We start from the raw sequence: 23,537 nt of genomic DNA on the forward strand, positions 1-23,537 counted from the left end.
TCTAGTTCACGCTATATAAAACTCTTAATTTTTTTTTTGTTATCAATTATTATAACACGCCCATGATGATGCTAGGTGGTGTTGACTGCTGATCGCTTTGACTGTGACATGTATTACAATTGATTGAAGTGAATAATTTAAGTAACATAATGTCATATGGTTTCTTCATATTTTAATGAAGTTCAGATTTTCAATATTTTACAAAACTGAGAGGGGTGGAGTAATAACAAAATGTTAAAATATAGTATTTTCACTTAAATCCGAAATGGTAGGGAATCTGTGATAGGTGTTCTTAGTGGGTCCAATTCTAGAAGCCATTCGCAAATGTGGTTTTGGCATGCACAAAAAGCATATTTTTGCAAGTGAAAATTAGCTATTGCAATTTACAAAAGTTGGCATATAGTCATATAAAGAGTGACTACCACAAAAAAAATTGTGTGAGTAAATCTTTTCCATGGAGTGAGAAATGGGAATTCCAGGAACTTAAGGTTTGGGCACGACCCCAAATACATTTTTGTGGGTTTCCTCAAATGTTTCCCAATCTATTCCCATTTTGGAAGTGGTCAGGGTTTAAATCTTGTAAGATCAGGAGTAAATTCCTTTTCAAGGTGGGATTGGGATTGGAAAACCCTAAAATTGCTGGCAGTGTAGGTGAAGGGGTTTCTCTATAAAGACAAAAATTCCCCATGGAGAAAGAGAAAAAAAAACAACAAGCAAAGGCATTTCTCCCTGTGCAATTGTAGACTGTGTATATATATGCACCGGAAATGCCTAATCATGGTGGTATGCCCCAATTCTCAAATGGTCTCCAGAAGTACATCTGGAAAACTACGACTGCCATTTCAAGTCATTAAACATTTATGGATTCCAAAAATTCAGAAATCTGTAACCATGTGATATTTTGCGAGTCTAGCCAACTGTGTCTAGCTGCCAAATTTGCGAGAAGGAGCCTGATCTGTTGATTTTGTATATCTGGTCTAGCACTTTGGCTCTGTATTTTACTTTAACTATTTGGTGAAGCAGCTTTGTGTGTCCGTTTCAGCAGTGATCATCATATGGTGAATTGGATGCCTCCATCTGATAGCACAATAGGCATGTTAAAATAATATTGACCAGAGAAATATAATCTTTGACTAGGGGGTTGTATAAGATAACTAATTATGGAAATAAAGCATGCACATTCCAACTATGTACTATTTTAACCTACACATACATTCTGTGTGATTGCATGAATGGATCTCTCAACACTCTGTCCCTGTTTTTATTGAAAACAAAGATTTTTTTTAATAATATAGTTAGAACTTTTTAAAAGATGTATCCCCATAGAGATTGTCAGTAAGATTAAATGCTTACTGACTTACCTTACAGTGTGATTGCAATTCCTTTCATTTTTAATATATACATTAAACACAATCTACTGATTTATGAGACGACTCAATCAAGTACTTCTAAAACTGTATTACAGCGATTCTTTCTACACCTTCCTGCTGCATTCTATTTATTTATGTAATACTAGGCGCAGCTGTTTTGCTGGATATATTGTTTTAATATAAGGAGAAAACAAGTAGCTGGAATGATTACTGAACAAGTAATTTCTCTTCTATCAAGATAGTTTTTGACAGATAGTTTTCAACTAGTTTAAGATTTATAGTTTGGAAACATCTCTAGTGATTAACAAACAGAGCAGCTGTACTGTGTGATGATTTCAACAAGCATTACTTCCCTGATGTGTAGTACGAACCATTGGAACAACATTTTACAATCGGAAACCAGTTTCTCAATCTCAGATCTCCTACTTTCTGGAAGTTGATTAGGCATGACTACATCTTCTGCAATCTAGGTTAGGTGATCAGAAATTACTGTAGCTTCATCAATTTTGCATTTCAGAAGCTGTTTGCAACTCGATATCAAAACAAGGGGAGAACAGACTGGACGGGGAACTGCAATATTGTTAGAGTAACTGAAAGTGAACAGGATTAAAGTTATAAAGTGTGTAAAATTCTAACTATTATTCGGGAAGGGCTGGCTGAAAGATTCTTGATGACTTTAACTCAGATTACTAGTGAAGGAATAGCATCAGTACAGCCCTGCTACATGGATTATGCTTCACTACTGGGAAAAGCCAGAAGAAGCGTGAACGCTGTTTCATCTATGAATATCAGTCTGTGGTGTGTGTTTCTGACAAATTCTGAATTTCTTCATTTGGGAGGAATAGTTTTTGGGACTTTATAAATTCACCTTTCACGGTTTCCAAAATGAATGTTAAGCAGCTACCCCGGATCTAAGGTCATGGGTATTTACTAAAATAGTAAATAAATGTGTTTCTTTGAGATGGTGGTTGTTGCTTTGGGCCAAGCTTTCAGACAAATTTGCAGGTTACTTCATGAAATTCTAATGGCGAAGTACCCTGAGCTGTCAGTCTATTCTTTCAAAGTTTGCCAACTATGTAATCGGAATAAAGTCATCTTAATTTGAATGATCGGTTATAACACATCAGTTATGGCAAGGGAGAGAAGCATCTGGTCATGGTAAAATTGAGTTGGTGTAGTTATCCTTCTGCAACGTGGGAGGCACTGTATCATTGCTGGTGATTGCGACTAACCCAATCTATTTCTTGATGATTTTCATTTGCAAATAATTTGGTCTTGAATACCAGATATTGTAGGACCTTAGGCCAAGTGTATCAACGACTAAAGAGGTCATAATTTCAGTGAAAGATAATGTGTCTAAGGTTTTACACGTAATTTCAGTGCTGATTATAGACTGATTAGCTTTATTGGATAGGCTTGATTGATGGTACTGGCAGTGATATGTTAAAACCTTGGCACTGCAGTATACCAGATTCATTAGTTGGGAAGGGCAATGCCCTAAAACTATTTTAACTGTGGCAAACCTGGTTGTTCTATGTAGAAAACAAGAGTACTGATTAAAATACTAATACTGCTATCTCGGAAATGGGACAAGCTAGAAAACTAATCCAACAATTATTTTAATAGTTATAAAAAATCTAATTTAATGGTGATGTTAGATTATAATAAAAATGAAGGAAAATAACTTTAATAAAAATTACCCTTTATCAGCCTGAACTGTGAGAATGCTCTATTAGCATTAGCCTCTGCCAGCTCTCAGCCTGTTACATAGGTGTGAAAGAGGTTTGAAATGTCTCTCAGAAGCAAAACTAGGTCATCAGGAACAGGCAGAGATAACTTCTCTAAACTTCACAGAATAATCAGGGTGAGGGTTTAGGGCAGCTTGTTGGCACACACTGTCAAATTCTGCTTGAACCACATGTAACATGTAACATGTGAGGCACACTTGAAAGGGAGAGTACATGGTGCCAAAACAGTTCTTGTGTACCCCCTATCTGGCTGCAGTAAGACACTTTGGTTGTCCTACCAGACTTCTGCCTTTGAGTTTGTTGTGTATACAGTGGCAGCTTTAAACTAAATTTTAGTATTAGATGTGGGAAAAATTTTAGTGATTTTCTATGAAACTCCTATACACATCCCCAGCCCTCAGGGCCCACGTTTAGTGTATCAAAAGATATTTTCAATCTTGAAGATGCCCTGGCAAGTGGCATTTTGGGCTTCTTTGCATTAAGGTAACGTAAAACATATTTAGGTTTAATTCCCAGGAACTTTTATCCCATTGTTTAAGGAATGCTCAGAAGTCATCCCCACCCACTAGCTAGTTCCAGGCATAAATGTGCCACCTCAGGGTACCCCATCAGAACACTGATGGATTTGATGAATGTGACCAGGCAAATTGCACCAACTGCAATTAATAGCTGTGACCTGAGATAAGTACCTTACGAGGTTGGACCTCAATCCACTTGAAATTGAAGGACAGAAAGAACTTCAAGTATTATGAGGGTAATGCTTTGGCGGGCTCAAAAAGCATAAAAACTGAAGAGTGCGTTCATGTGAAGAACCGTAGCCGACCAGTGGTGACTGGGTCTGACTGGACTTTGCTCCTGGCCTCTGCCTGAAACCCTGAAAGACTCTAAGTGCTCCCCTGTGAGGTCCTGGGAGCATTAAAAGTGTACCCTTTTCATTGATGGGGCACCAAAGGAAGTGTGGGATCTTTTTAAAGCTTTGTTCCAGAGCATCAGAAATTCAAGGAGACTGACCCCTAAAAATATCTAACCAATAGTACCACGAAGTTAGATTGAATTTCAGGTTTGCCCTATGTGGAGTTTTTCCTCAGAAACATCACTTTTCAGAGTAGGACATAAGGGCTTTATCTAACTTCCCTACTTTGAGGGACTAGAGAGGCCAATACACTTGTTGTATCTGACCCAGATCCATTGCAGTCCACCTCAAATTACGATTTGGTCATGGGCTACTGCAACCTTAGACTGTCACTAGTGCTTTGCACCTTCTCAATGCTATTTTCATTTAAATCTTTAAAATTTACTATCACTGGTTTCCCTCATTGGATTTTTGTTGTTCTGGTGTCATTTTGCTTTTTTCTCTATGTTTTAATACATTGGAGTGGGATTTTCATCTTATGTTTTCAACTTTTTTCTGTTTTGATCATACTAAATGCTTTACATACTTTCTCTAAGTGAAGCCTGCTGGCTCTTTACCACATTTACCAGGAGCTCAACCCATGTTTAAAATACTGAAACCTTTGACTGGACGTAGAAAGATAGTGACTTTATTACTTGTAGTGCACACCAACACATCCCCACTAATAAATGTATATCTTACAAGGGCTATTTCAAGGAATACATTGTGGAATTCTGAAAGATACCAACCTTGTTCATTTGTGGTTTTGTGAGTCCTTGGAGGGGTTGTGTTTTATATATTGGTGCCACCTAGTCCCTGCAATTCTTCAATAAGCTTATGGAAGTCTGGCCACTTAGAGTTCACATATCAAGGTCAATGTGCACGGGGTAAAAAGTAAGTATTATTCACTGGTTATGTAGCTGGGCCATTTTGGGATCTATGTGGAGACAACTTACCTAAGGCTGGGTTTTTGTGGGTCACTATACCAATGGCATCTTGTTTCATATGAACAATGGAAATGTTTGGTTCCTGCTAGGAAACATTTCCCTGAAAAAAGAATCACTACTCGGGCAAAGGGAGTCCAATAGAAAATAGATTTGAATGAACGGCTATGTGAAGGCAGAAAGACAATCCAGCTGGCCAGTAACTCTTTCTGAAGAGCACAGTGGGAGCGCTAATATCATGATGTAAAAGATGCTGTCTGTTTGGCGGTCTCATCCTACATCCCAAGTAAGGTACACAGGGAAACTCCTGGGATTTGCATGTGGTCATTCCATCAACAGAAGGCATTTGGCTTACTGAGCTGGGCTCCTGCTGGCTTTGGTTAAATCAGATATTTGAATCTGAGCAGGGAAAATAGTATTCATCTAGTGATGGTTTGGCGCGACACAGAACCATTTGGCTCAATTGTTTTTGCGCATTAAAAGTATTGAATACCATGTACTTAATACACTGAATCCCTTATGTTTGGTACCACTAAACTATGGCAACAGTGATTAAACATTGTGCTTTTTCTTTTCGATTCCTAATGTGAGCAATCATTTCAGAATCTGCAAGCCCAATGACTGAGTCACATTTAACAGCCTTTCTAATGCTAAACACTGGGCTGGCATGTGTGCATACAAACATTATTAGTACTTTAAAAATCTGTGTTCGTTTTATGTGTACATGATAGACAATCTCTTAATTCACATTTTTGGCAGATCTCGAATACAATGAAATGTGGGCTAGCAGATGGTTGTCTGTTGTAAGCATAACCATGTTTTCTTTGTGGAAGGCTACAATACGTTTCTCGCAAATTGATTTAACACTATGCAATCTATGAGCAACATTTGTAAATATGCCGTGCTTCGGAGCTATTGACTGATGCACACATTTATTTGTAAGCCATTTGGAAACAATTGTGGTGCATATTTAGGAGATTGCGGGGAATGCCGGCCTGAACTGTTGCTGGTAGCAAGCAAGGCATTGTTTGAGATGGAATGGGTGGCAACACGTACATTGCATTTCTTAGATCTGACTACCAAGGTCTAGCAAGCTACACCCTTCAAAGTGGACACTCTACAGAAATGTGCAATATGCAAAGCACAAAACGAAGTGCTCGCGCCTGTTTATTTTTCACCTGGGAATTTTCTACAGCAGTAGTTGTTCTCCTAAAATAACGTCGGAACTGCCGTTCAAAATACTTTTAAGTAGTAGGAGCTTCGTGATTAACTTAGTTGTCGTCATATGTGAAAATGATCAGCAAAGTGAGAGAAAAAAAGCTTCATTTGCATAGTACTCTCGCGAGCCAGCAACGTGGGGTCAAACCACAGACAGGAAGCAAACAGTGAACACAAGTGTTCCTGTCGACGCTTGACATTTTCTGCCCCACTAAACAGTCCTAGAAAGGCTGACTGCAGTCCCACTTTATTTCCAGATTAAGGCGGACACGTGCAATTAATGGATATGCTTTGACATTTGAGGTTTAAGGATACAAGTTTTCGTTAGCGGTAATTTCTGCGTCCTCTGTACAATGAAGTTTGAAATATTGAGATTAATCTAGTTCTTTTTCTTAACAGTAACCCTTATTTTACCGGTCATTTGTGAAGTGGAGTTCTACCGTGTGCAAGCCTTGCAAGGTCCGGTAGCACAGGATATGCATTGTAGATAACTTTAACTCCCAAGACGAATAATTTATATTTGCATATTTTTACTGCGGTTTTCTAACAGAGTCATAACTCTGATAGCAAATAAACCCTCCATATAACCCGATTATATAACATATATTGTTCTTAAAGAATACAGAAATAAGAAACAAAGAAATAAGAAGCGCTGAGCAAATATATTGAATATAGCTGGCCTAATAAGCAAAGGATGCAGTAGTTTGGTAAATTAATAATCGCCCATGCCTCTTAATAAAATATATCTGCATTTTATCACAGAATCATTGATGCTGTTTCCTAACCCACAATATCTATACCTGCTCTACCCAAGAGGAAAAAATTGGAAAGAACAAGTTTAAAGCTTTGGTCAACATAACTTTATGCTAATCCAAAATATTCACGTTAACTAATTTCCCCATTAACTGAATTTAAATCACTTAATTCAGAATTCAACACGCACACACACACACACGCGTGAGGTCAACCCACTTTACTCTTTTCACATAATCATTGGCAGTAGTAGTATGAGCCTACCTCATGTACTTTATATACATGGGTCGCTGTTGCTGACATGGATCTTGTCTCATTTTCATTCAGGCATAAGTCCAAGAGGGCCAGACCCATTACAGATTTTCAGGAGAAGGGCTAATTAGATAAAATAGTTATATGTGGCTCTTCTATATGTTAGTTTATCTTGTGTTGATATTCAGAAAATCTAGAATGGATTTAGCCATTCGGGACATACCTTGGATACCCCTGACGTAATCGAAGCCTGTGTCAGTTTGATACTTAAATTAATTAACTGCATGTTAACCTGTATAGCAGGGGAGTGTTCAAATGTGCAGAGGTTTTGTTTAATTTGACGGGAGAAGCGTCATAGAACAGAAATGTAGCGTGTTTTATAAATCTGTACACCTACAAAGATATATACAAATATAAATAAAATTGCTGTTTTATGGCAGCATAGCGATAATGGATAATCTTATTCCAGTAATTCAATGTTGATTTAATTCAAAACATACAGAACTTTGAAAGAAATCAGTACATAGCATGAAATCAAAAAGGTTATAGCACACATATTTTTAATTATGACACAGATTATATTTTTATTAAGCTAGCTTTCCGGACTTAAAATATCTCTGCCTTTAATAAGAAGGATGCATAACAAAGACAATAGGAGACAGAAAAGCAGATAAAAAAAAATTAAAAAGAATTTGAAGAAATGTGAAATCAGAGTTTAACCGCAATTTACATATATTGCATACTCTGGAGGTACGGAACAAGCACACATTCTTCCATGATATGAAAAAAAAATAGACTCCTAGAATGATCCCTTAATTTTCAGATTAATAAATTGCCCTCAAGAGTGGCAATCAGAATCCATGATTTATTTTGTAAAAGGTATTCCAATTGTTGGCAACATCATTGCCAGAAGTGATCATTATTGTTTATCACATGCAATTTTGATGGTAACCGACCAAAGATTTATTATTTGAGTTATCATAATTTTGAACAAGCATTTGCAATGCAATGGGTCTCGCATTAATTAAGTTTGAGCTATTGGCATTGCTAAATATTGCAACACCAATTGCAACAAAAGTCTATAAATTGTAGGTCAAAAAAATGTGTATTTATTTTTGTAGCAATGGTGGCATGCTGCGCTTTAGATGAATGAGTTTAAAAGTGAAGTGCGCCATTCGGTGATTGCTACAATAGTTAATTGTGGCTGCGTTAACAATTGATGTGTGCACTGATGGCTGGTGGTGTGTGTGCCTGTAGAAATTGTGCACTGACGGATGGTGGTGTGTGTGCCTGGTGGAAGTGTGCACTGCCGGCTGGTGGTGTGTGTGACTGGTGGAAGCGTGCACTGATGGCTGGTAGTGTGTGTGCCTGGTGAAAGCGTGCACTGATGGCTGGTGGTGTGTGCCTGGTGAAAGAGTGCACTGATGACTGGTGGTGTGTGTGTGTGCCTGGTGAAAGCAGCACTAGCAGCTGGTGGTGTGTGTGTGCCTGGTGAAAGCGTGCACTGACGTCTGGTGGTGTGTACCTGGTGGAAGCGTGCACTGATAGCTGGTGGTGTCTGTGCCCATGAAAGCGTGCACTGATGTCTGGTGGTGTTTGTGCGCGGTGAAAGTGTGCACTGATGACTGATGATGTCTGTGCCTGGTGAAAGTGTGCACTGATGGTGTGGTTGTGTGTGTGGTAGTGTGTGTGTGGTTGTGTGTGTGTGGTTGTATGTGTGGTTGTGGATGTGTGTGTGGTTGTTGTGTGTGTGTGTGGTTGTGTGTGTGTGTGTGGTTGTATGTGTGGTTTTGTGTGTGGTTGTGTGTGTGGTTGTGTGTGTGGTTGTGTGTTGCTTGTGGTTTTGTGTGGTTGTGTGTGTGGTTGTGTGTATGGTTGTGTGTGTGGTTGTGGTAGTGTGTGTGGTTGTGTGTCTGGTTGTGGTTGTGTGTGTGGTTGTGGTTCTGTGTGTGTGGTTGTGATTGTGTGTGTTGTGTTCGTGGTTGTGTGTGTGGTTGTATGGTTGGGTGTGTGTGGTTGTGAGTGTGGTTGTGCGTGTGTGGTTGTGTGTGTGGTTGTGTGTGTGTGGTTGTTTGTGTATGTATGTGTGTGTGTGATTGTGTGTGTGCTTGTGTGTGTGGTAGTGTGTGGGTGTATGATTGTGTGTGGTTGTGTGTGTATGGTTGTGTGTGTGGTTGTGGTTGTGTGTGTGGTTGTGTGTGTGGTTGTGTGTGTGAGGTTGTGTTTGTGGTTGTTTGTGGTTGGGTGTGGTTGTGTGTGTGTGGCTGTGTGTGTGGCTGTGTGTGTGGTTGTGTGTGTAGTTGTGGTTGGTTGTGGTTGTGCATGTGGTTGTGAGTGTGGTTGTGTGTGGTTGTGTGTGTGGTTGTGTGTGTGTGTGTGGTTGTGTGTGTTGTTGTGTGTGTGGTTGTGTGTGTTGTTGTGGGTGTGTGAGTTGTGGTTGTATGTGTGGTTGTGTGTGGTTGTGTGTGTGGTTGTGTGTGCTCGTGGTTGTGTGTGTGGTTGGATGTGGTTGTGTGTGTGTGGTTGAGTGTATGTGTGTGTGTGTGTGGTTGTATGTATAGTTGTGGTTGGGTGGTTGTGTGTGTGGTTGGGTGTGGTTGTGTGTATGTGTGGTTGGGTGTGGTTGTGTGTATGTGTGGTTGGGTGTGTGGTTGTGTGTGTTTGTGTGTGTGGTTGTGTGCAAGGTTGTGGGTGTTGTGTGTGTGGTTGTGTGTGTTTTGTTTGTGGTTGTGTGGTTGTGTGTGCGTGTGGTTGTGTGGTTGTGTGTGGTTGTGTGTGTTGTGTTTGTGGTTGTGTGTGAGGTTGTGTGTGTGGTTGTGCATGTGGTTGTGTGTGTGTGGTTGTGTGTGGTTGTGTGTCTTGTGTTTGTGGTTGTGTGTGTGTAGTTATGTGGTTGTGTGTGTGGTTGTGTGGTTGTCTGTATGTGGTTGTGTGTGTTTGTGTGTGCAGTTGTGTGTGTAGTTGTGTGTGTAATTGTGTGCAAGGTTGTGTGTGTGGTTGTGTGTGTAGTTGTGTGTGTGGTTGTGGTTATGTGTGTTGTGTTTGTGGTTGTGTTTGTGGTTGTGTGTGTGGTTGTGTTTGTGGTTGTGTGTGTGGTTGTGTGTGTGGTTGTGTGTGTGGTTGTGTGTGTGGTTGTGTGTGTGTGTGGTTGTGTGTGTTGTGTTTGTGGTTGTGTGTGTGTGTGGTTATGTGTGTGGTAGTGTGTGTGGTTGTATGTGTGTGGTTGTGTATGGTTGTGGTTGTGTGTGTGTGGTTGTGTGTGTGTATGTGTGTGTGTGGTTGTGTGTGTGTGAGCAGCCAGCCACCCTGCACCAGCTGCTGAAGGCAGCTAGTCACTCTGCTTCTCTGCACTGGCACGATGAGATGCCATTTGCTGAAGGCAGCCAGTCACCCTGCCTTGTTGCACTGGCACGATGAGATGCCAGCTGGTGAAGGCGGCCAGTCACCTTGTTTCTCTGCATTGGAATGATGTAGGTTCACAAATGTTATCACTTTATTCCTCCTTGGTGACCCCTCAAGTCGTTCTTCCATCCCCATCCTCACCATGAGAGACTGAAAGAATGAGATGAAATGAGTGACGGGTTGAGAAAAGGGCAGCCTCTGCCGAAAAGGAGGGACAGAATGATGAGGGGAGAGATAGCCCATGTAGTACAGGATGGCAGTGCCACTAGAAGACAGTGGCAGGAGTAGTCCACAAAGACGCTGAGAGCTTCTGGTGAAAGGAGGAAAAGAGTGACTCGGAGAGGGAGAGACAGCCCATGGGGAGGGCAATTAGGAGAGACTGAAGGGTGAAGTGAATGGAGGAGACCGGTAGGAAGCAGAGACTCTAGTGAAGGAAAGGACAGGGTGACCAGGAGAGCACAGAGACAGCCTGGAGTGGTGGTGGGGAGTGCCACAAGGATAGACTGAAAGGCTGAGATGAAATAAGTGACCGGGTTAGAAACAGAGAGCCTCTGGTGAAAGGAGGGCAGGGTTACAATGAGACTAGAGAGACAGCCGCGAATAACCGGTGGGCAGCATCCCCAAAGGCCACGCCCTAGCTTCCCAGCCACAGATAATAGATCTATTACATTGAAATTGTGAACCCCCCACTTTAGCAGCTAGAGTGAGGTGGGGCTCTATGTGTATATGTCTGCAACTTGGCAGATAAACAGGCAACATTAATGCAATAAAGAAGAAAAAAGATGGGCTAGTAGTAGAAAAGGGGAAAGGGATGGATGGATGAGCTGGTGAAAGAATGGGTTGCTAAAAGGATATATGGATGAGTGGGTGCATGAAATCATGGATACATTTGTGAGAGGGTGGGTGTATGAGTGGGTGAAAGGATGAACACTGAGTTGGTGAAAGATGAATGGGTGGCTAGAAGGATGCATTTGTGGGTGGGTGAAAGATGGATGGTTGGGTGGATAGAATAATTAATGAGTGAGAGGTTGGTTGAATAAGTGGGTGCAAGGATGGATAAATGGATGAGAGGACGGTGATATGGAGTGGGTGAGAGGGTGGTTAGATAAATGGGTGAGAGGATGGGTAGATGTGTGGGTGAGAGATGGATGTGTGGGTGAAAGGATGGGTGGGTGAGATTAGATAAATGGGTGGGTGAAAGGAAATGAGAGGATGAATTGATGTGTGAAAGGAAGACAGAGTACATGGAAATATGAGAGAATAGATAGATAGATAGATAGATAGATAGATAGATAGATAGATAGATAGATAGATAGATAGATAGATAGATAGATAGATAGATAGATAGATAGATAGATAGATAGATAAAATGGACAAAAACACAATCTAACCTTAAAGCTCAGCATGCTACAGTTGCCTGTTTCGAGACAAACAGCCGAGCAAAAGCTGAAACAAAGTTCTCAACCGTGTAGAGTTGTGCGATACGCAACATTTTAACACAAATATGTTGGTTAAGCTGAAACTTTGCCCTGGATGGCCTGAGCGCGCTGTTGGCTCGTCACAGGAAAGTGGTATTCAGTAATCAGACATTCCAGCGATAAGGAAGCCCGACTCTCCTATGACAAGTCACTGAGAGATGCGTTTCACACATTTTCTTTAAAAAGAGTAAAAACGCAGAGGAACAGAAATGGTGACAGGAATAATTTGCTTTCAGTTTGACTGCCACTTGGTATGAAGGCAGGAGGTAATGAATGCTCTGGTTCCGCATCAGTGCTAAAACTCTGGCCGGCTTCTGGTGGGGGAAGGCAGGAAAGTAGGCACTGCTTAGGGGTGGGGGGGCAGATCAGAAAATCCTATTTTAAAGCCCTGCTCCAGATAGTACAGCGCAACACGGGGTTTTTAGCTGTAAGTAACAAGCATTGGCCGCGAGACTCACTGAGAACACCAAGCGGTCGAAAGTGGCTGAAAGGGAAAAAGGAGGGGTGAGTGCAAGCCGAGGTGACAATAAGGGCTGCGAGACGCGCTCTGTGGAGGGGGACGGGTGAGCAACACAGAGGCAGAGCGAGGCAGCGATGCGGAGGAAGAGATAATAAAAAAACATCATTTAAAGAAAATAAGAGTTGGCGGTTTGACATACTTAAATTATTATTGATGGAGAAAATATGTTGTTTGGAGAAGTGGCGAAGCAACTCCCGGACTTGGGCAACAGAGAGGGCAGACAGCGAGGCCTGGTGCTGCCACGGTGCCCGATACCAACTATCTCCCTGTTCGAAGGCAGTGGTGCTCTGTGAACTGGAGGAAACACATCGACGTTGAAGAAAAAAAAACACGGCAGCGAGTAGTGCACACGCCACAGCGAGCCATATGTGTTTTCAATTATCGCGCCCGTGTCTGGGCACGATAATTGAAACCACATGGGCTTTGGTGCGCGTAACATACACCAATAGGCTATGGGCGGAGCAATGCGTTTGGCCTATTGCGTGCTCTGTTTAAAAAAACACGCACGCAAAGCCCAATCACGGAACCCAAAAGGAAAAGCACACGCACGAGCGTGTGCGATTCCAGGGTCCGTTTTGAAACCCCGGACAAAGGGGCTCTCGCCCCTGCGCAAGCACTGCTGCGCAGGGCGAGAGCCCTAAGAAGTAGGTGCAATTTTATATACAGGTTTAAATCTGTAATATTAATTTATTTCCTCTCCTTTCAATATCATTTATAAGAAGTATGAACGTCAATGTTTATCCTTGAAATGAGCACTGGGCAGAGCTCGCTGAATTTGACATCAAAACCTCTAAGATTTCACAGCGTTCATCCCAGCAGGTGGAAATAGGCATGTTGCACTGCTTGCGCTGTGATTTAGTGACGGTAGCTGAAAAATCATGGCATCATATGGTGCGAAAATGGCACATCTACTCAAGTTGATTTTGCTGCCACTTGAGTATATTTTCAATTCGAGCATCGGGTACTGACCGTGAACGGTCGTGGCCGCCCGCGTTGGAAAAATCTTGCTAGATGTCCTGGTAGCGACCGGAAATCACACTAGAGGATGCCAAATCTTACTTGTGCTTGACAACTTACCATTCTGGAGCCGCATATGAGAGAAAATTGCGCCACACGGCAATTAACAGAATTCAACTGGAACTCCAAGTTACAAGAGTAACGCAGAGCCAACAAAATTCTGCCAATTCCACGTGCGGAACGGAATATTCTGTCCATCCCTATGTTAAATATATATCTCACAATTGATGACACGCATTTAACATGTTTTAGAACTATGCCTCTAGTGGAGGGTCTGTCAACCCTCTCTGTAAAGCCTAGTAGCAGTACGGAGAAGTGCATGAGCAGGATAAAATGTTAAATACCTTGACTTGTGTCCCCGGACTGTTCCCTCGCTTTTCAGTTTTTATTCCAGTGGGTGAGGGAGCCCCTGTTGAGTTTTGGGGTTGTGGCGTTGATGGCATCTTTGATCCAGGTGACATCTGCATGCTGGCCAATTGCGCTGCATAGAACTGCTGTTAATTAGAGGGATATGAAGAAAATCCAACATTGGAAAGTAGGAAAACCACAACAGTCACAAGTGAATCATTTTAGATGATTGTTTAAAGGGTATTTTAGCTCTTGTAGTAGCAAAAATTAACGATGCCTGCTGTGAGTGTCTGGTGCACAGTAAATGAAGCAAGACCCACCACCTTCCCCACAACTGAAGAAACATGTCATGGATTTGCTAGTAGAAAGATTCTGTTCCCTGACTGAAACCCCTCAATTATATATCAAACATGATCTCAAAATCTGAAAACATCCAACCAGAAAGCTGTTTCTAAAATTAAAGAATTGTTGACTGAATTTTGCACAGGCATAAACGTTCCAGAAATATGCATTACCAGATTGAATAGTAAGTGGAACACTTGGAAAGCATATGCGCACATTTGGGCAGCTGTTCTTGAAGCACCCAAGGCATCTCTCAGTGGTGCTTAATTTGAACCTGTGGTTTCCGGTGCTCAGCACCAGTACTTGCTCATCAACACCGCTGCTTTTCATGAGCACCAGTTAAGGACACATTCATTTACAGGGAGATTAAGTGATTTTCCCAGAATCACGGGATGTTGGGCTCACGCCGAGACTCAAACTTGGTTCCCTAGCTCCGAAGTCGGCAGCTCTGGTCATTACATCACATCCTCTCCCCACTCTCATAGTTTGAAGTTATTTGTTTTAGGAGCAATGGGATGGTGCAAGCTGCCTCCTGACGAAAGCTCAGGAAGTCCTTTTTTTTTTTTTTACAAATGAACCACTGTCTTTTAGTAGGCTAGATTCATTGAAATACAATTCCCTGCAGCTCCTGCAGATAGTGGGTAAAATGTTACGCATCCCTTCTCCTGCACATCCAGGGATGAGACTTCTAAATCAACTTGAGATTAAATATTTCATAGGGGTTCTGGATGCTCCACACACCAACTTGTCCCTTTAGTGGTGAGATATTGCCACATTGAGATGAGAAATGATTCTCATGTATATGGAAACGAGTTACACATATTTGCTCCATTCAAATATCCATTTTTTGTATTTTCTCTGAGAGATACTGGCCATGTATTTGTATCACATTGTTCCATAGGGGGATCAATAATTCTATCACATTTCAAGAGAACACTAAACCTTCTACTCCATCAGCACAAGCTGCAAGTCATCCTTTGGTTACAACCCTCAGGTTCACCCAGGTGAAAGACGTCCAAGCTCTTCCCACCGAGCCTTGTCCTCCTCTCGTCATCACCCATATTTTCTACAAGACCCATCTTTTTCATCAGTCTGTGGAATGGATGTTCTCTTAATATGTAATTTCACCCATACTACGCAATTTGATACCATATCAAAACATAATTGACTGATATACCAGCAGAATAGTAAAACATAGTTGCATTATTTGACCGACAGCTCTCTTTTGACCTTGACTTACAGAAAATAAAAAACGTATAATGTGCTTTAACCCCGATTAACCTACCACCAAAAGAAACATCAACCTCTAAACAAAAAATGTAGTGGGAAAAGATCCTACTGAAACAGAACTGAAAAACAGGGAGCACAGAGAGTGTTTAATGAATACCTGGACATGTATGCATTGCATATATTGCCAGCATATGGAAGGGGATTTAATGAGTGTTTTCAAATGAAAACAGAAGGCAATTTTTAGAAAGATAGTAACAGACAGAGACAGAGACAGAGAAGGCCGCTCGTTCGATTTCTGTTGCAAACAGAAATGGAATATATTTCATTGTTCCCAAAAAAACAGAAAAGAAATACACTGTTTAGTTAAACCAATTACAACACCCCCCTTTCCAGTAAGTAGAGTTGACGTTAATCCTTTTCACCTGCCTAACTCTTAACACAATTTGTACCATTATTGGAAAGTACGTGGGCTGTACATAATTTCCAGCAGAACTATCTTTGAATTGGACAAATAAAACGTTCCGAAATCAGAAACAGACCTCTTGGCACATATAATTAAATAAAAGTTTAAAAAAGAACAATTTACCGAGCCAGCTGTGCTTATGTCATAATTGCTGCTTTCTTTGGAAGACATTTGCTACTATAACAACCCTCGAAAGAAATTAAAGTTACACAATAATGTATATTCAGTGACTCAGTGGCTAGACAATGGCATTCGTAAGGCCTAAGTCACAAAGAGAGATTGGTGTATTTTTCTTTAACAGTGGATATTACATGTTAAATGAATAGTATTCATTTATCTTTGGATATAATTCTTCAATCATTTAGGTAAAGTAACCAAAGGGACTTTCTTTATCACCAGTCATCCATAAAATTATTTGGCATTTATCATCCATCAGATCTGGCTAGTAATAATGGCCAATACTGACTCTGGATAGAAGTAATTCCCCACACTGATTCTGCTAAAATAAACTACCCATCATGCTTCTGGCAGAAAATGATCACTCTCGCAGAACAAATCTAGAACCATCATTATCATCATCATCATTGGCTTTGGTCAAATTCCTGAAAAAATATATAGCTTTTCAGTATCTTTGACTTTTCAAATGGGGTAAAATCTAAGCGCCACGCGACACCCTGACATCTTTGAAACGAGTTCATGTGGTTGGCATTTTATAGCTGTCTAAAAAATAGAAATGCATGTTTTAGTCAATTCCAATTGCTTAGTGAAATAATACTGTTTTATCCTCCAATTTCTTCCAATGCCTGCATGGGAAACGGAAAAATAAGGTAGTTTATAAAAAAAGGACATTCACCAAAAAGGAAGGCATAACATGACAACATTTTTATTTTTTTAGAATGACCCCTTTTTGAAGGATATTTCCAGCTTGTGTGTCTTCACATTTGGAAAATGAATGCCTATGAAATTTCCATCAAGTGGATATCTCTGCATCAAGTGATGTGATGATAATTAGTATTTGGACAATTAATCTTCATTTTTTGGTTTCTCCGTTGATAAAATATTGTATCTACAGAAAAATAACCATTCCTAACAACCCTAAGAAATTTGGGAGTGCACCCTCCTACCACCCAGCCTGGAAATACAATGACTCCTCATGGAACAGAAGTACATTTACACAAACCTACAAGTACCTGTGAATACACACAAATAACAGTAAGGCCTCCATTAAAAATGCCTATGAACCCACCCCTGTCTCTAAATGTGCTGTTGTGGACATTTCATTGCAGTGGCAGAACCTGTTCTTACAAATTCATTTGATTTTGTCCTCACACTTAAATAAATTTACTCTAAACAGTTGAATGAACATCACTTTATATATTTGTAAATTTAGCCAAATATGTTTTGAGCATTTCTATAGAAAGGTTTTTAGTAGGTTAATAAACAGTACAGAGGCGATTATACTGCCTGTGAAAATGTCAGCTATAAGAGGTAGAATGTGAAGAATGGGAAGATGTAAGTGGAGCAATACATTTCCCAAAGGTTTACATTTAGCATTTCAGGGGATATTTGTGGTAGCGTTCTAGTTGTTCGATGCCGGAACAGGATGTTGTGAGACAGGAAGCGGAAGGCGGCCATATTGTTTGCTTGGCGCCGACCGTGAACAACAGCCAAGCCCCGGCGCTCCGGAATAAAGATACCTATCAAACACATAAGTCGTGTGTATCATTCATTATTACAATGGCGACGAGTTGGGGGATTTAAAACCCGAACGCACACGCGACACCCTCGCGAGCGCACGCATCTAGCGTGAGACATCGAAACAACACCGGAGCACGGCAGAGGAGCCGAGGCAAAGCAGCAAATTGGCGCGAAGGGAAACCAGCATACCCTCAAGCCAGAGTGGAGCCCTAATCTGCTACCAGGGCCCAGAAACAGACACTGCCCAGTGGGACCACGCCCAGAAAAGACAGAGAGCACGACAGGGCATCGGAGGACACCCACGGGGAGACATTAAGGTACCAGGCACAGCATACCACAGTGGGCCCTTTTTAGTGTCCAGGCACCCAAGCAGAACGGCGCACGCTGGCGGAAACAGCAGGCTCATCGCGTCCAGGGACAGAAGGCGGCTCGCAGGCAACATCTAGCCCCACTAAGAGTAGACTAGGGGAGGACAGCGAGGAAGAGAACAAGGAGGACGACGGAGGGGGACAAGACGCCCCAGGAAGTCCGGCCAGACAGACAGTCACTGTAGCTAAGGCCAGGAGGAACGCCCCAGCCATGGCCAACCAGAGCACGTCTCTCACCCAACTGGTTCCATTCCTAACAAAAAGTGGAGAACCGGAAAGAAAATGGGAAGACTGGAAGAGGTACTTTCTTAACTATCTGGAGGCACTAGAGGAGGAGGGTGACACCCCATTTACGAGCAAAAGGAAAAAGAAAATTTTGCTTCATAACTTAGGCCCAGAAGGGCTCAGGATATATGACACCATTGTGAAAGGTGAGAGAGGCGCAGGGGACCCTGAGGTGTTTGATCATGCCATCGAGGACCTCGATGCACATTACAGACCTGTGGTGTGTGTCGCCATTGACAGATTCAACTTCTTTCAGAGGAAGCAAAAAAGCGGCGAGTCTGTAGACGAGTACGTCGTAGCATTGCGGAAGTTAGCCCTCACGTGCAAATTTGGGGGACTGCATGATGAACTCATCAGGGACCAGATTATCATGCATACTTCCAGCTCTCACATACAGGAGAAGTTGTGGGTGAACGGCGACGCTCCGCTCAAGGAAATCTGGGCGATGGTCAAGAAGGCCGAGCTGTCGAGAAGGTGTGCTCAGGCAGCGAAGAGAGACGCCCAGGAGTCGCAAGCTGTATGCAAAGTAATGGCGCCAAATAGAAATGACCGGTGGAAGCAGAACGAGACACAGAGGAACCAAGGAGGAAATAGAGCTGATTTCACCGCCAGGCCACAGGCGGACAGCAGGTCACACAATGCAGGAAAAACCCAGTGTTACAGGTGTGGTAGCAATGCCCATCTAGGAAACGACAAAGTGTGCCCCGCCTTCAGGGCCAAATGCTCCTACTGCAACATCTTTGGACACTACGAGAAGGTGTGTCGCAGGAAACCCAAAAACGCCGTGGTGCGCTTGGTGGACCAAGATCAGCGAGAGGATTCCAGCGAACAGGAGGACACGGTGGGAGAAGAGGAATTCCTGTACATTGATGTCCAAATACTAGAAATGGATGGCTCCAACTCAGATAGACCCCGGCTCGACATGCACATAGGGGGGATACCCCTGGAGATGATCGCAGACAGTGGTGCGCCCATATCCATTGTTCAAAGACGAGTGTGGGAAGACAACTTTGCGTCAAGAATCAAAGAAACCCTTCTACCCATGGATGTGAGGCCGGTTACATACACCGGACAAAAGATTCCCATGTTGGGATACTGTCCACTCATGTTTGAATTTAGAGGCCGTCACGCGCAGTGCAAGCTGTATGTCGCAGAGAGAGGCCCGTCCGTGCTGAGTTGGAAAGACCAAGGAGCATTGGGGATTCAGCTCAACCCGGGAGGTATTGAGAAAATCCTACTCATGGACATGGAGGTCAAGGAAGATGTGCAGTTGTGGCAGACGACGTATCCCAAAGTCTTCAACGGGCAGATTGGTGAACTGGGCAAATACACACACCTCATCAAGCTGAAAGAGGGAGCAGTGCCGGTGGTGCACAAAGTGAGGAACATCCCGTTCCGCAGTAGAGAGGCAGTGCAAACAGAACTGGACAGGCTGGAGAAAGAAGGTGTCATCAGGGCGATTGAGAGTGCGGAGTGGCTATCTCCCCTGGTCGTAGCCCAAAAGCCCAACGGCAAGGTACGTCTCTGCGTAGATCTAAGAGAATTAAACAAGAACATTGTCATAGACAAATTCCCCCTACCGCGCATCAATGAAATGTTGGCAAAGACTAAAGGTGTCACATGGTTCTCCACGGTGGACCTGTCGTCGGCCTACCATCAAGTGAAGCTTCATCCGTCGTGCAGCCACCTCACATCATTTATCACACCATTCGGGTGCTACGAGTTTGTGAGGATGCCCTTCGGCCTAGCTTCAGCCGCGGCTGTTTTCCAGAAGATCATGCACAAACTCTTGAAAGACCTGAAAGATGTCCTTTTCTTCCAGGATGACATTCTGGTAATGGGGAAGTCGAAGCAAGATCACAACGTGAAACTCCACAAAGTGTTACAGAGACTGCAAGACAACGGGCTGACCGCTGAATGGACCAAATGCAACTTGGGGGTCCAATCTGTCACGTACCTTGGCCATGAAGTGAGTGGACAAGGGATAACCCCCAAGAAGACAAACATGAGAGCCATTATGGAAGCGCCCACTCCGGGAAAGAAGGAAGATGTTCGGTCATTCCTAGGAATGGCCGAGTATTACAGCAAATTCATTCCACATTTTGCAACGAAAACACACTTCATTCGACAACTGCTCAAGGAAAGAAATAGATTCCAGTGGGGAAAAGAAGAGCAAATGGAATTCGATGCACTCAAGCAAGAAATGGGCATGGCCATTCCCCTCAAAGGATTCGACCCAAGCGCAGAGTCCATTCTCACCACGGACGCCAGTGACCGCGGCCTAGGGGCGGTGCTAATGCAGAGGGCGGAATCAGGAGAGATGTCCACCATCAGTTTCGCCTCCCGCTCGTTGGCCCCCAACGAAGAGAAGTTCAGCGTGGTGGAGAAAGAAATGCTGGCAGTGGTCTGGGCGGTGGAGAAATTCAGACAATACTTGTGGAGAGCCAAGTTCCTAGTGAAAACCGACCACAAACCCTTAGTTCGTGTCCTGACATCTAGCGGACATGATCATGCGACACCCAGAATCGCCAAGATGACCCTTCGGCTATTGGACTTCGTCTATGAGGTTGAACACATTCCGGGGCCACAGAACAAAGTTGCTGACTTCCTGAGTAGGGCGGCAGCCATGGACGAGGCAAGGAGCGAAGAGAGGCAAGATTGGGAAGGCTACGTGGTGGCCACCATCCAGAACACGGAGGAAGTGATAAGCGCCCAAGACTGGGAAAAGGCCTACAAGGAAGACACAGACCTAGAGGCCGTGAAAGGATACGTCGTCCATGGATGGCCAGAAAAAAGACACTTGAAGGAGGAATTGAAGAGATACTGGGAAGTCAAAGAGGAGCTGTCATTGGCAGAAAATCCAGTGTTCCTACTCCGAGGTGACAAGGTGGTCCCGCCCCAGAACATTTTAGAGCATCTGATGTCCTTGCTACACGAAGGGCACCAAGGGATTACAAAAACGAAAGCCCTAGCCAGACAAGCGTACTGGTGGCCAGCTATCGATGCGCAAGTAGAACGGCATGTGCGCTCATGTGAGTCGTGTGCAAAGTCAGACAAGTCGCAGAGCATGCTGAGACCGCCTTTGGGGAGATTTCCGATTCCAGATGGCCCGTGGGAAATGTTGTCGGTGGACATAATGGGTCCAGTCCTGGACAAGGAGGGTACTCAGAAGTACGTGGTAGTAGTCATTGATAAGTATTCCAAATGGCCTGAACTACAAGTATTGGAACATGCGGACACTGAGGCGGTAATACGTTTCTTGCGTTCCACGTTTGTCAGCGAAGGCATCCCAAAGATTATCACCTGCGACAATGGCCCCCAATTCACATCAGAGAAGTGGATTGCCTTTACCAACAGGAACGGCATCGAAGTGAAGCACACCCCGATCTATCATCCTGCGGGAAATGGCCAAGTGGAGCGCTTTAATCGGGTGATAATGGGCACAATACAGGCAGCCATTGAGGATGGTCTGGACTGGGAAAAAGAGCTAGAAAAGATGATTTGGGCATACCGCATCACACCAGGGAGCACAGGCTACAGCCCCTTCAAGGTCTTAAGAGGTAGAGAGGCCTTCACCAAAGACAACGCAGCATGGAGGAAGTTGGTTGTACAGAGCAAGTGGTCACCGGCGGTGGTCAGGAAAAATCTAGAGAGAGCACAAGAAGTCTACACTGCTCATTACAACAGAAGACGAAACACTCGAAGTACAGAACTAGACAAGGGAGATTGGGTGAGGGTGAAGCTAGCCATCATGAAGAGAAAGGGGGAAAGCAAGTTTTCACCTCCCCTCAAAGTAGTGGAGCCCTATGCCCGGTCAGCCCTCCTGAGCGACGGAAAGATATGGTCTATGGATAGAATGGCAAGGTGCAGCAAGATACTGAAGTGGGAAGAGGAGACGGAAGAAGGAACAGAGCATGTCTTCGAGGAAGGAGAAAGTGAAGGTGGAGAAAGGCAAGGAGAGAACGTCGATAATGCAGAAGGACAAACAGTAGGTGAAGAAAGCGAAAGGAGAGAGACAACAGAAGGAGGAAGCAGAAGCGATGAAAGTAGTGAGAGGAAGGCAAAGGACAGAGAAGTAGAAGGTACGAGAGAGCGGACGGAGCACATGGCGACAGGAGGAGAGAGAAAAGATGAGAGAGGGGAGACTCGAGTAGGAAGAAGAATTAAGGTACCTGAAAGATTCAAGGACTATGAGATGGACTGGAAGTAAGACTTTTATAAATTTGTTCATTGTGCATAAAGGGGGGAGATATGTGGTAGCGTTCTAGTTGTTCGATGCCGGAACAGGATGTTGTGAGACAGGAAGCGGAAGGCGGCCATATTGTTTGCTTGGCGCCGACCGTGAACAACAGCCAAGCCCCGGCGCTCCGGAATAAAGATACCTATCAAACACATAAGTCGTGTGTATCATTCATTATTACAATATTCTCAGTTTGACACCCATGTTGCGCACTAAGAAGGGCACTTTCACTGTTTCAAATCTTTAAGAAGAACAGAATACTTATTGAGAGGTATTTTAAAGTGGTTAAGGAAAATGTTGTCTTTCTCACTCCTTATGGGATTCTGTCAGATCAGTGTTAGTGCGCCCCCCAGGTGAGTTAAGGGAATGTGCTGCTTTACGGCAACACCAGGAGGAGGCAGCAGAGATACTTAGTAAAGCTAGGAGCAGCAGATCAAGTGTTTTAGCTGAAATGAGAGCCTAGGGGCAAAAATGCACTATTGCCTGTGGTGCTAATAATCCTATCAATATTCCTGATAAGCTGTATGGAGAAACACACCTTTATTAACCCATGTATGATCATGAGCTGATGTTCCTATACTGTGAAAGGAGGGCGGAGGGTGGGAGGGGCACATTGATCATTGATCTATTTGGTGCTCCAAAAATGGATAACGTTTGACACTAAAACCAAATGTTACAATATAAATGACCCTTTTAAAAAATATGATCACATGTTTCATATTGTCAAATGAGACTGAATGAATTTAAAACACAAGAGCATCGCCCCACTGGCTCAGAGCTAGCAAGTGAAAAATAAAACAATATACCATATCCGTTTTATTTTTCATTTGCTGGCTCTGAGCCAGCTTGTGCAGGGAGGGGCGCATGTGTGTTTGGCCAGCCATCTCAGGCTGGCCAAACATGCATGCACACTTATATTTCTCCAACCCAGCTGTATTGAAAAGCCGGGGAGGAGAAATAGCACAGACT

At 43.2% G+C, this 23,537-nt stretch overlaps 1 protein-coding gene across 4 annotated transcripts in view; it reads right to left on the reverse strand.

The window, feature by feature from the left end:
• SOX6 (SRY-box transcription factor 6) overlaps positions 1–23,537 on the reverse strand; it is a 789,572-nt gene that overhangs the window by 117,865 nt on the left and 648,170 nt on the right. For all 4 annotated transcript variants that reach the window (XM_078681028.1, XM_078681029.1, XM_078681026.1 and 1 more), the window contains one exon: positions 13,939–14,088. In XM_078681028.1, coding sequence (XP_078537154.1) covers positions 13,939–14,088 — 150 coding nt within the window. The remainder of the gene's footprint in view (positions 1–13,938; positions 14,089–23,537) is intronic.

Source organism: Lissotriton helveticus, chromosome 3_1 (assembly GCF_964261635.1).
Source record: "Lissotriton helveticus chromosome 3_1, aLisHel1.1, whole genome shotgun sequence".
Lineage (NCBI taxonomy): Eukaryota > Metazoa > Chordata > Amphibia > Caudata > Salamandridae > Lissotriton > Lissotriton helveticus.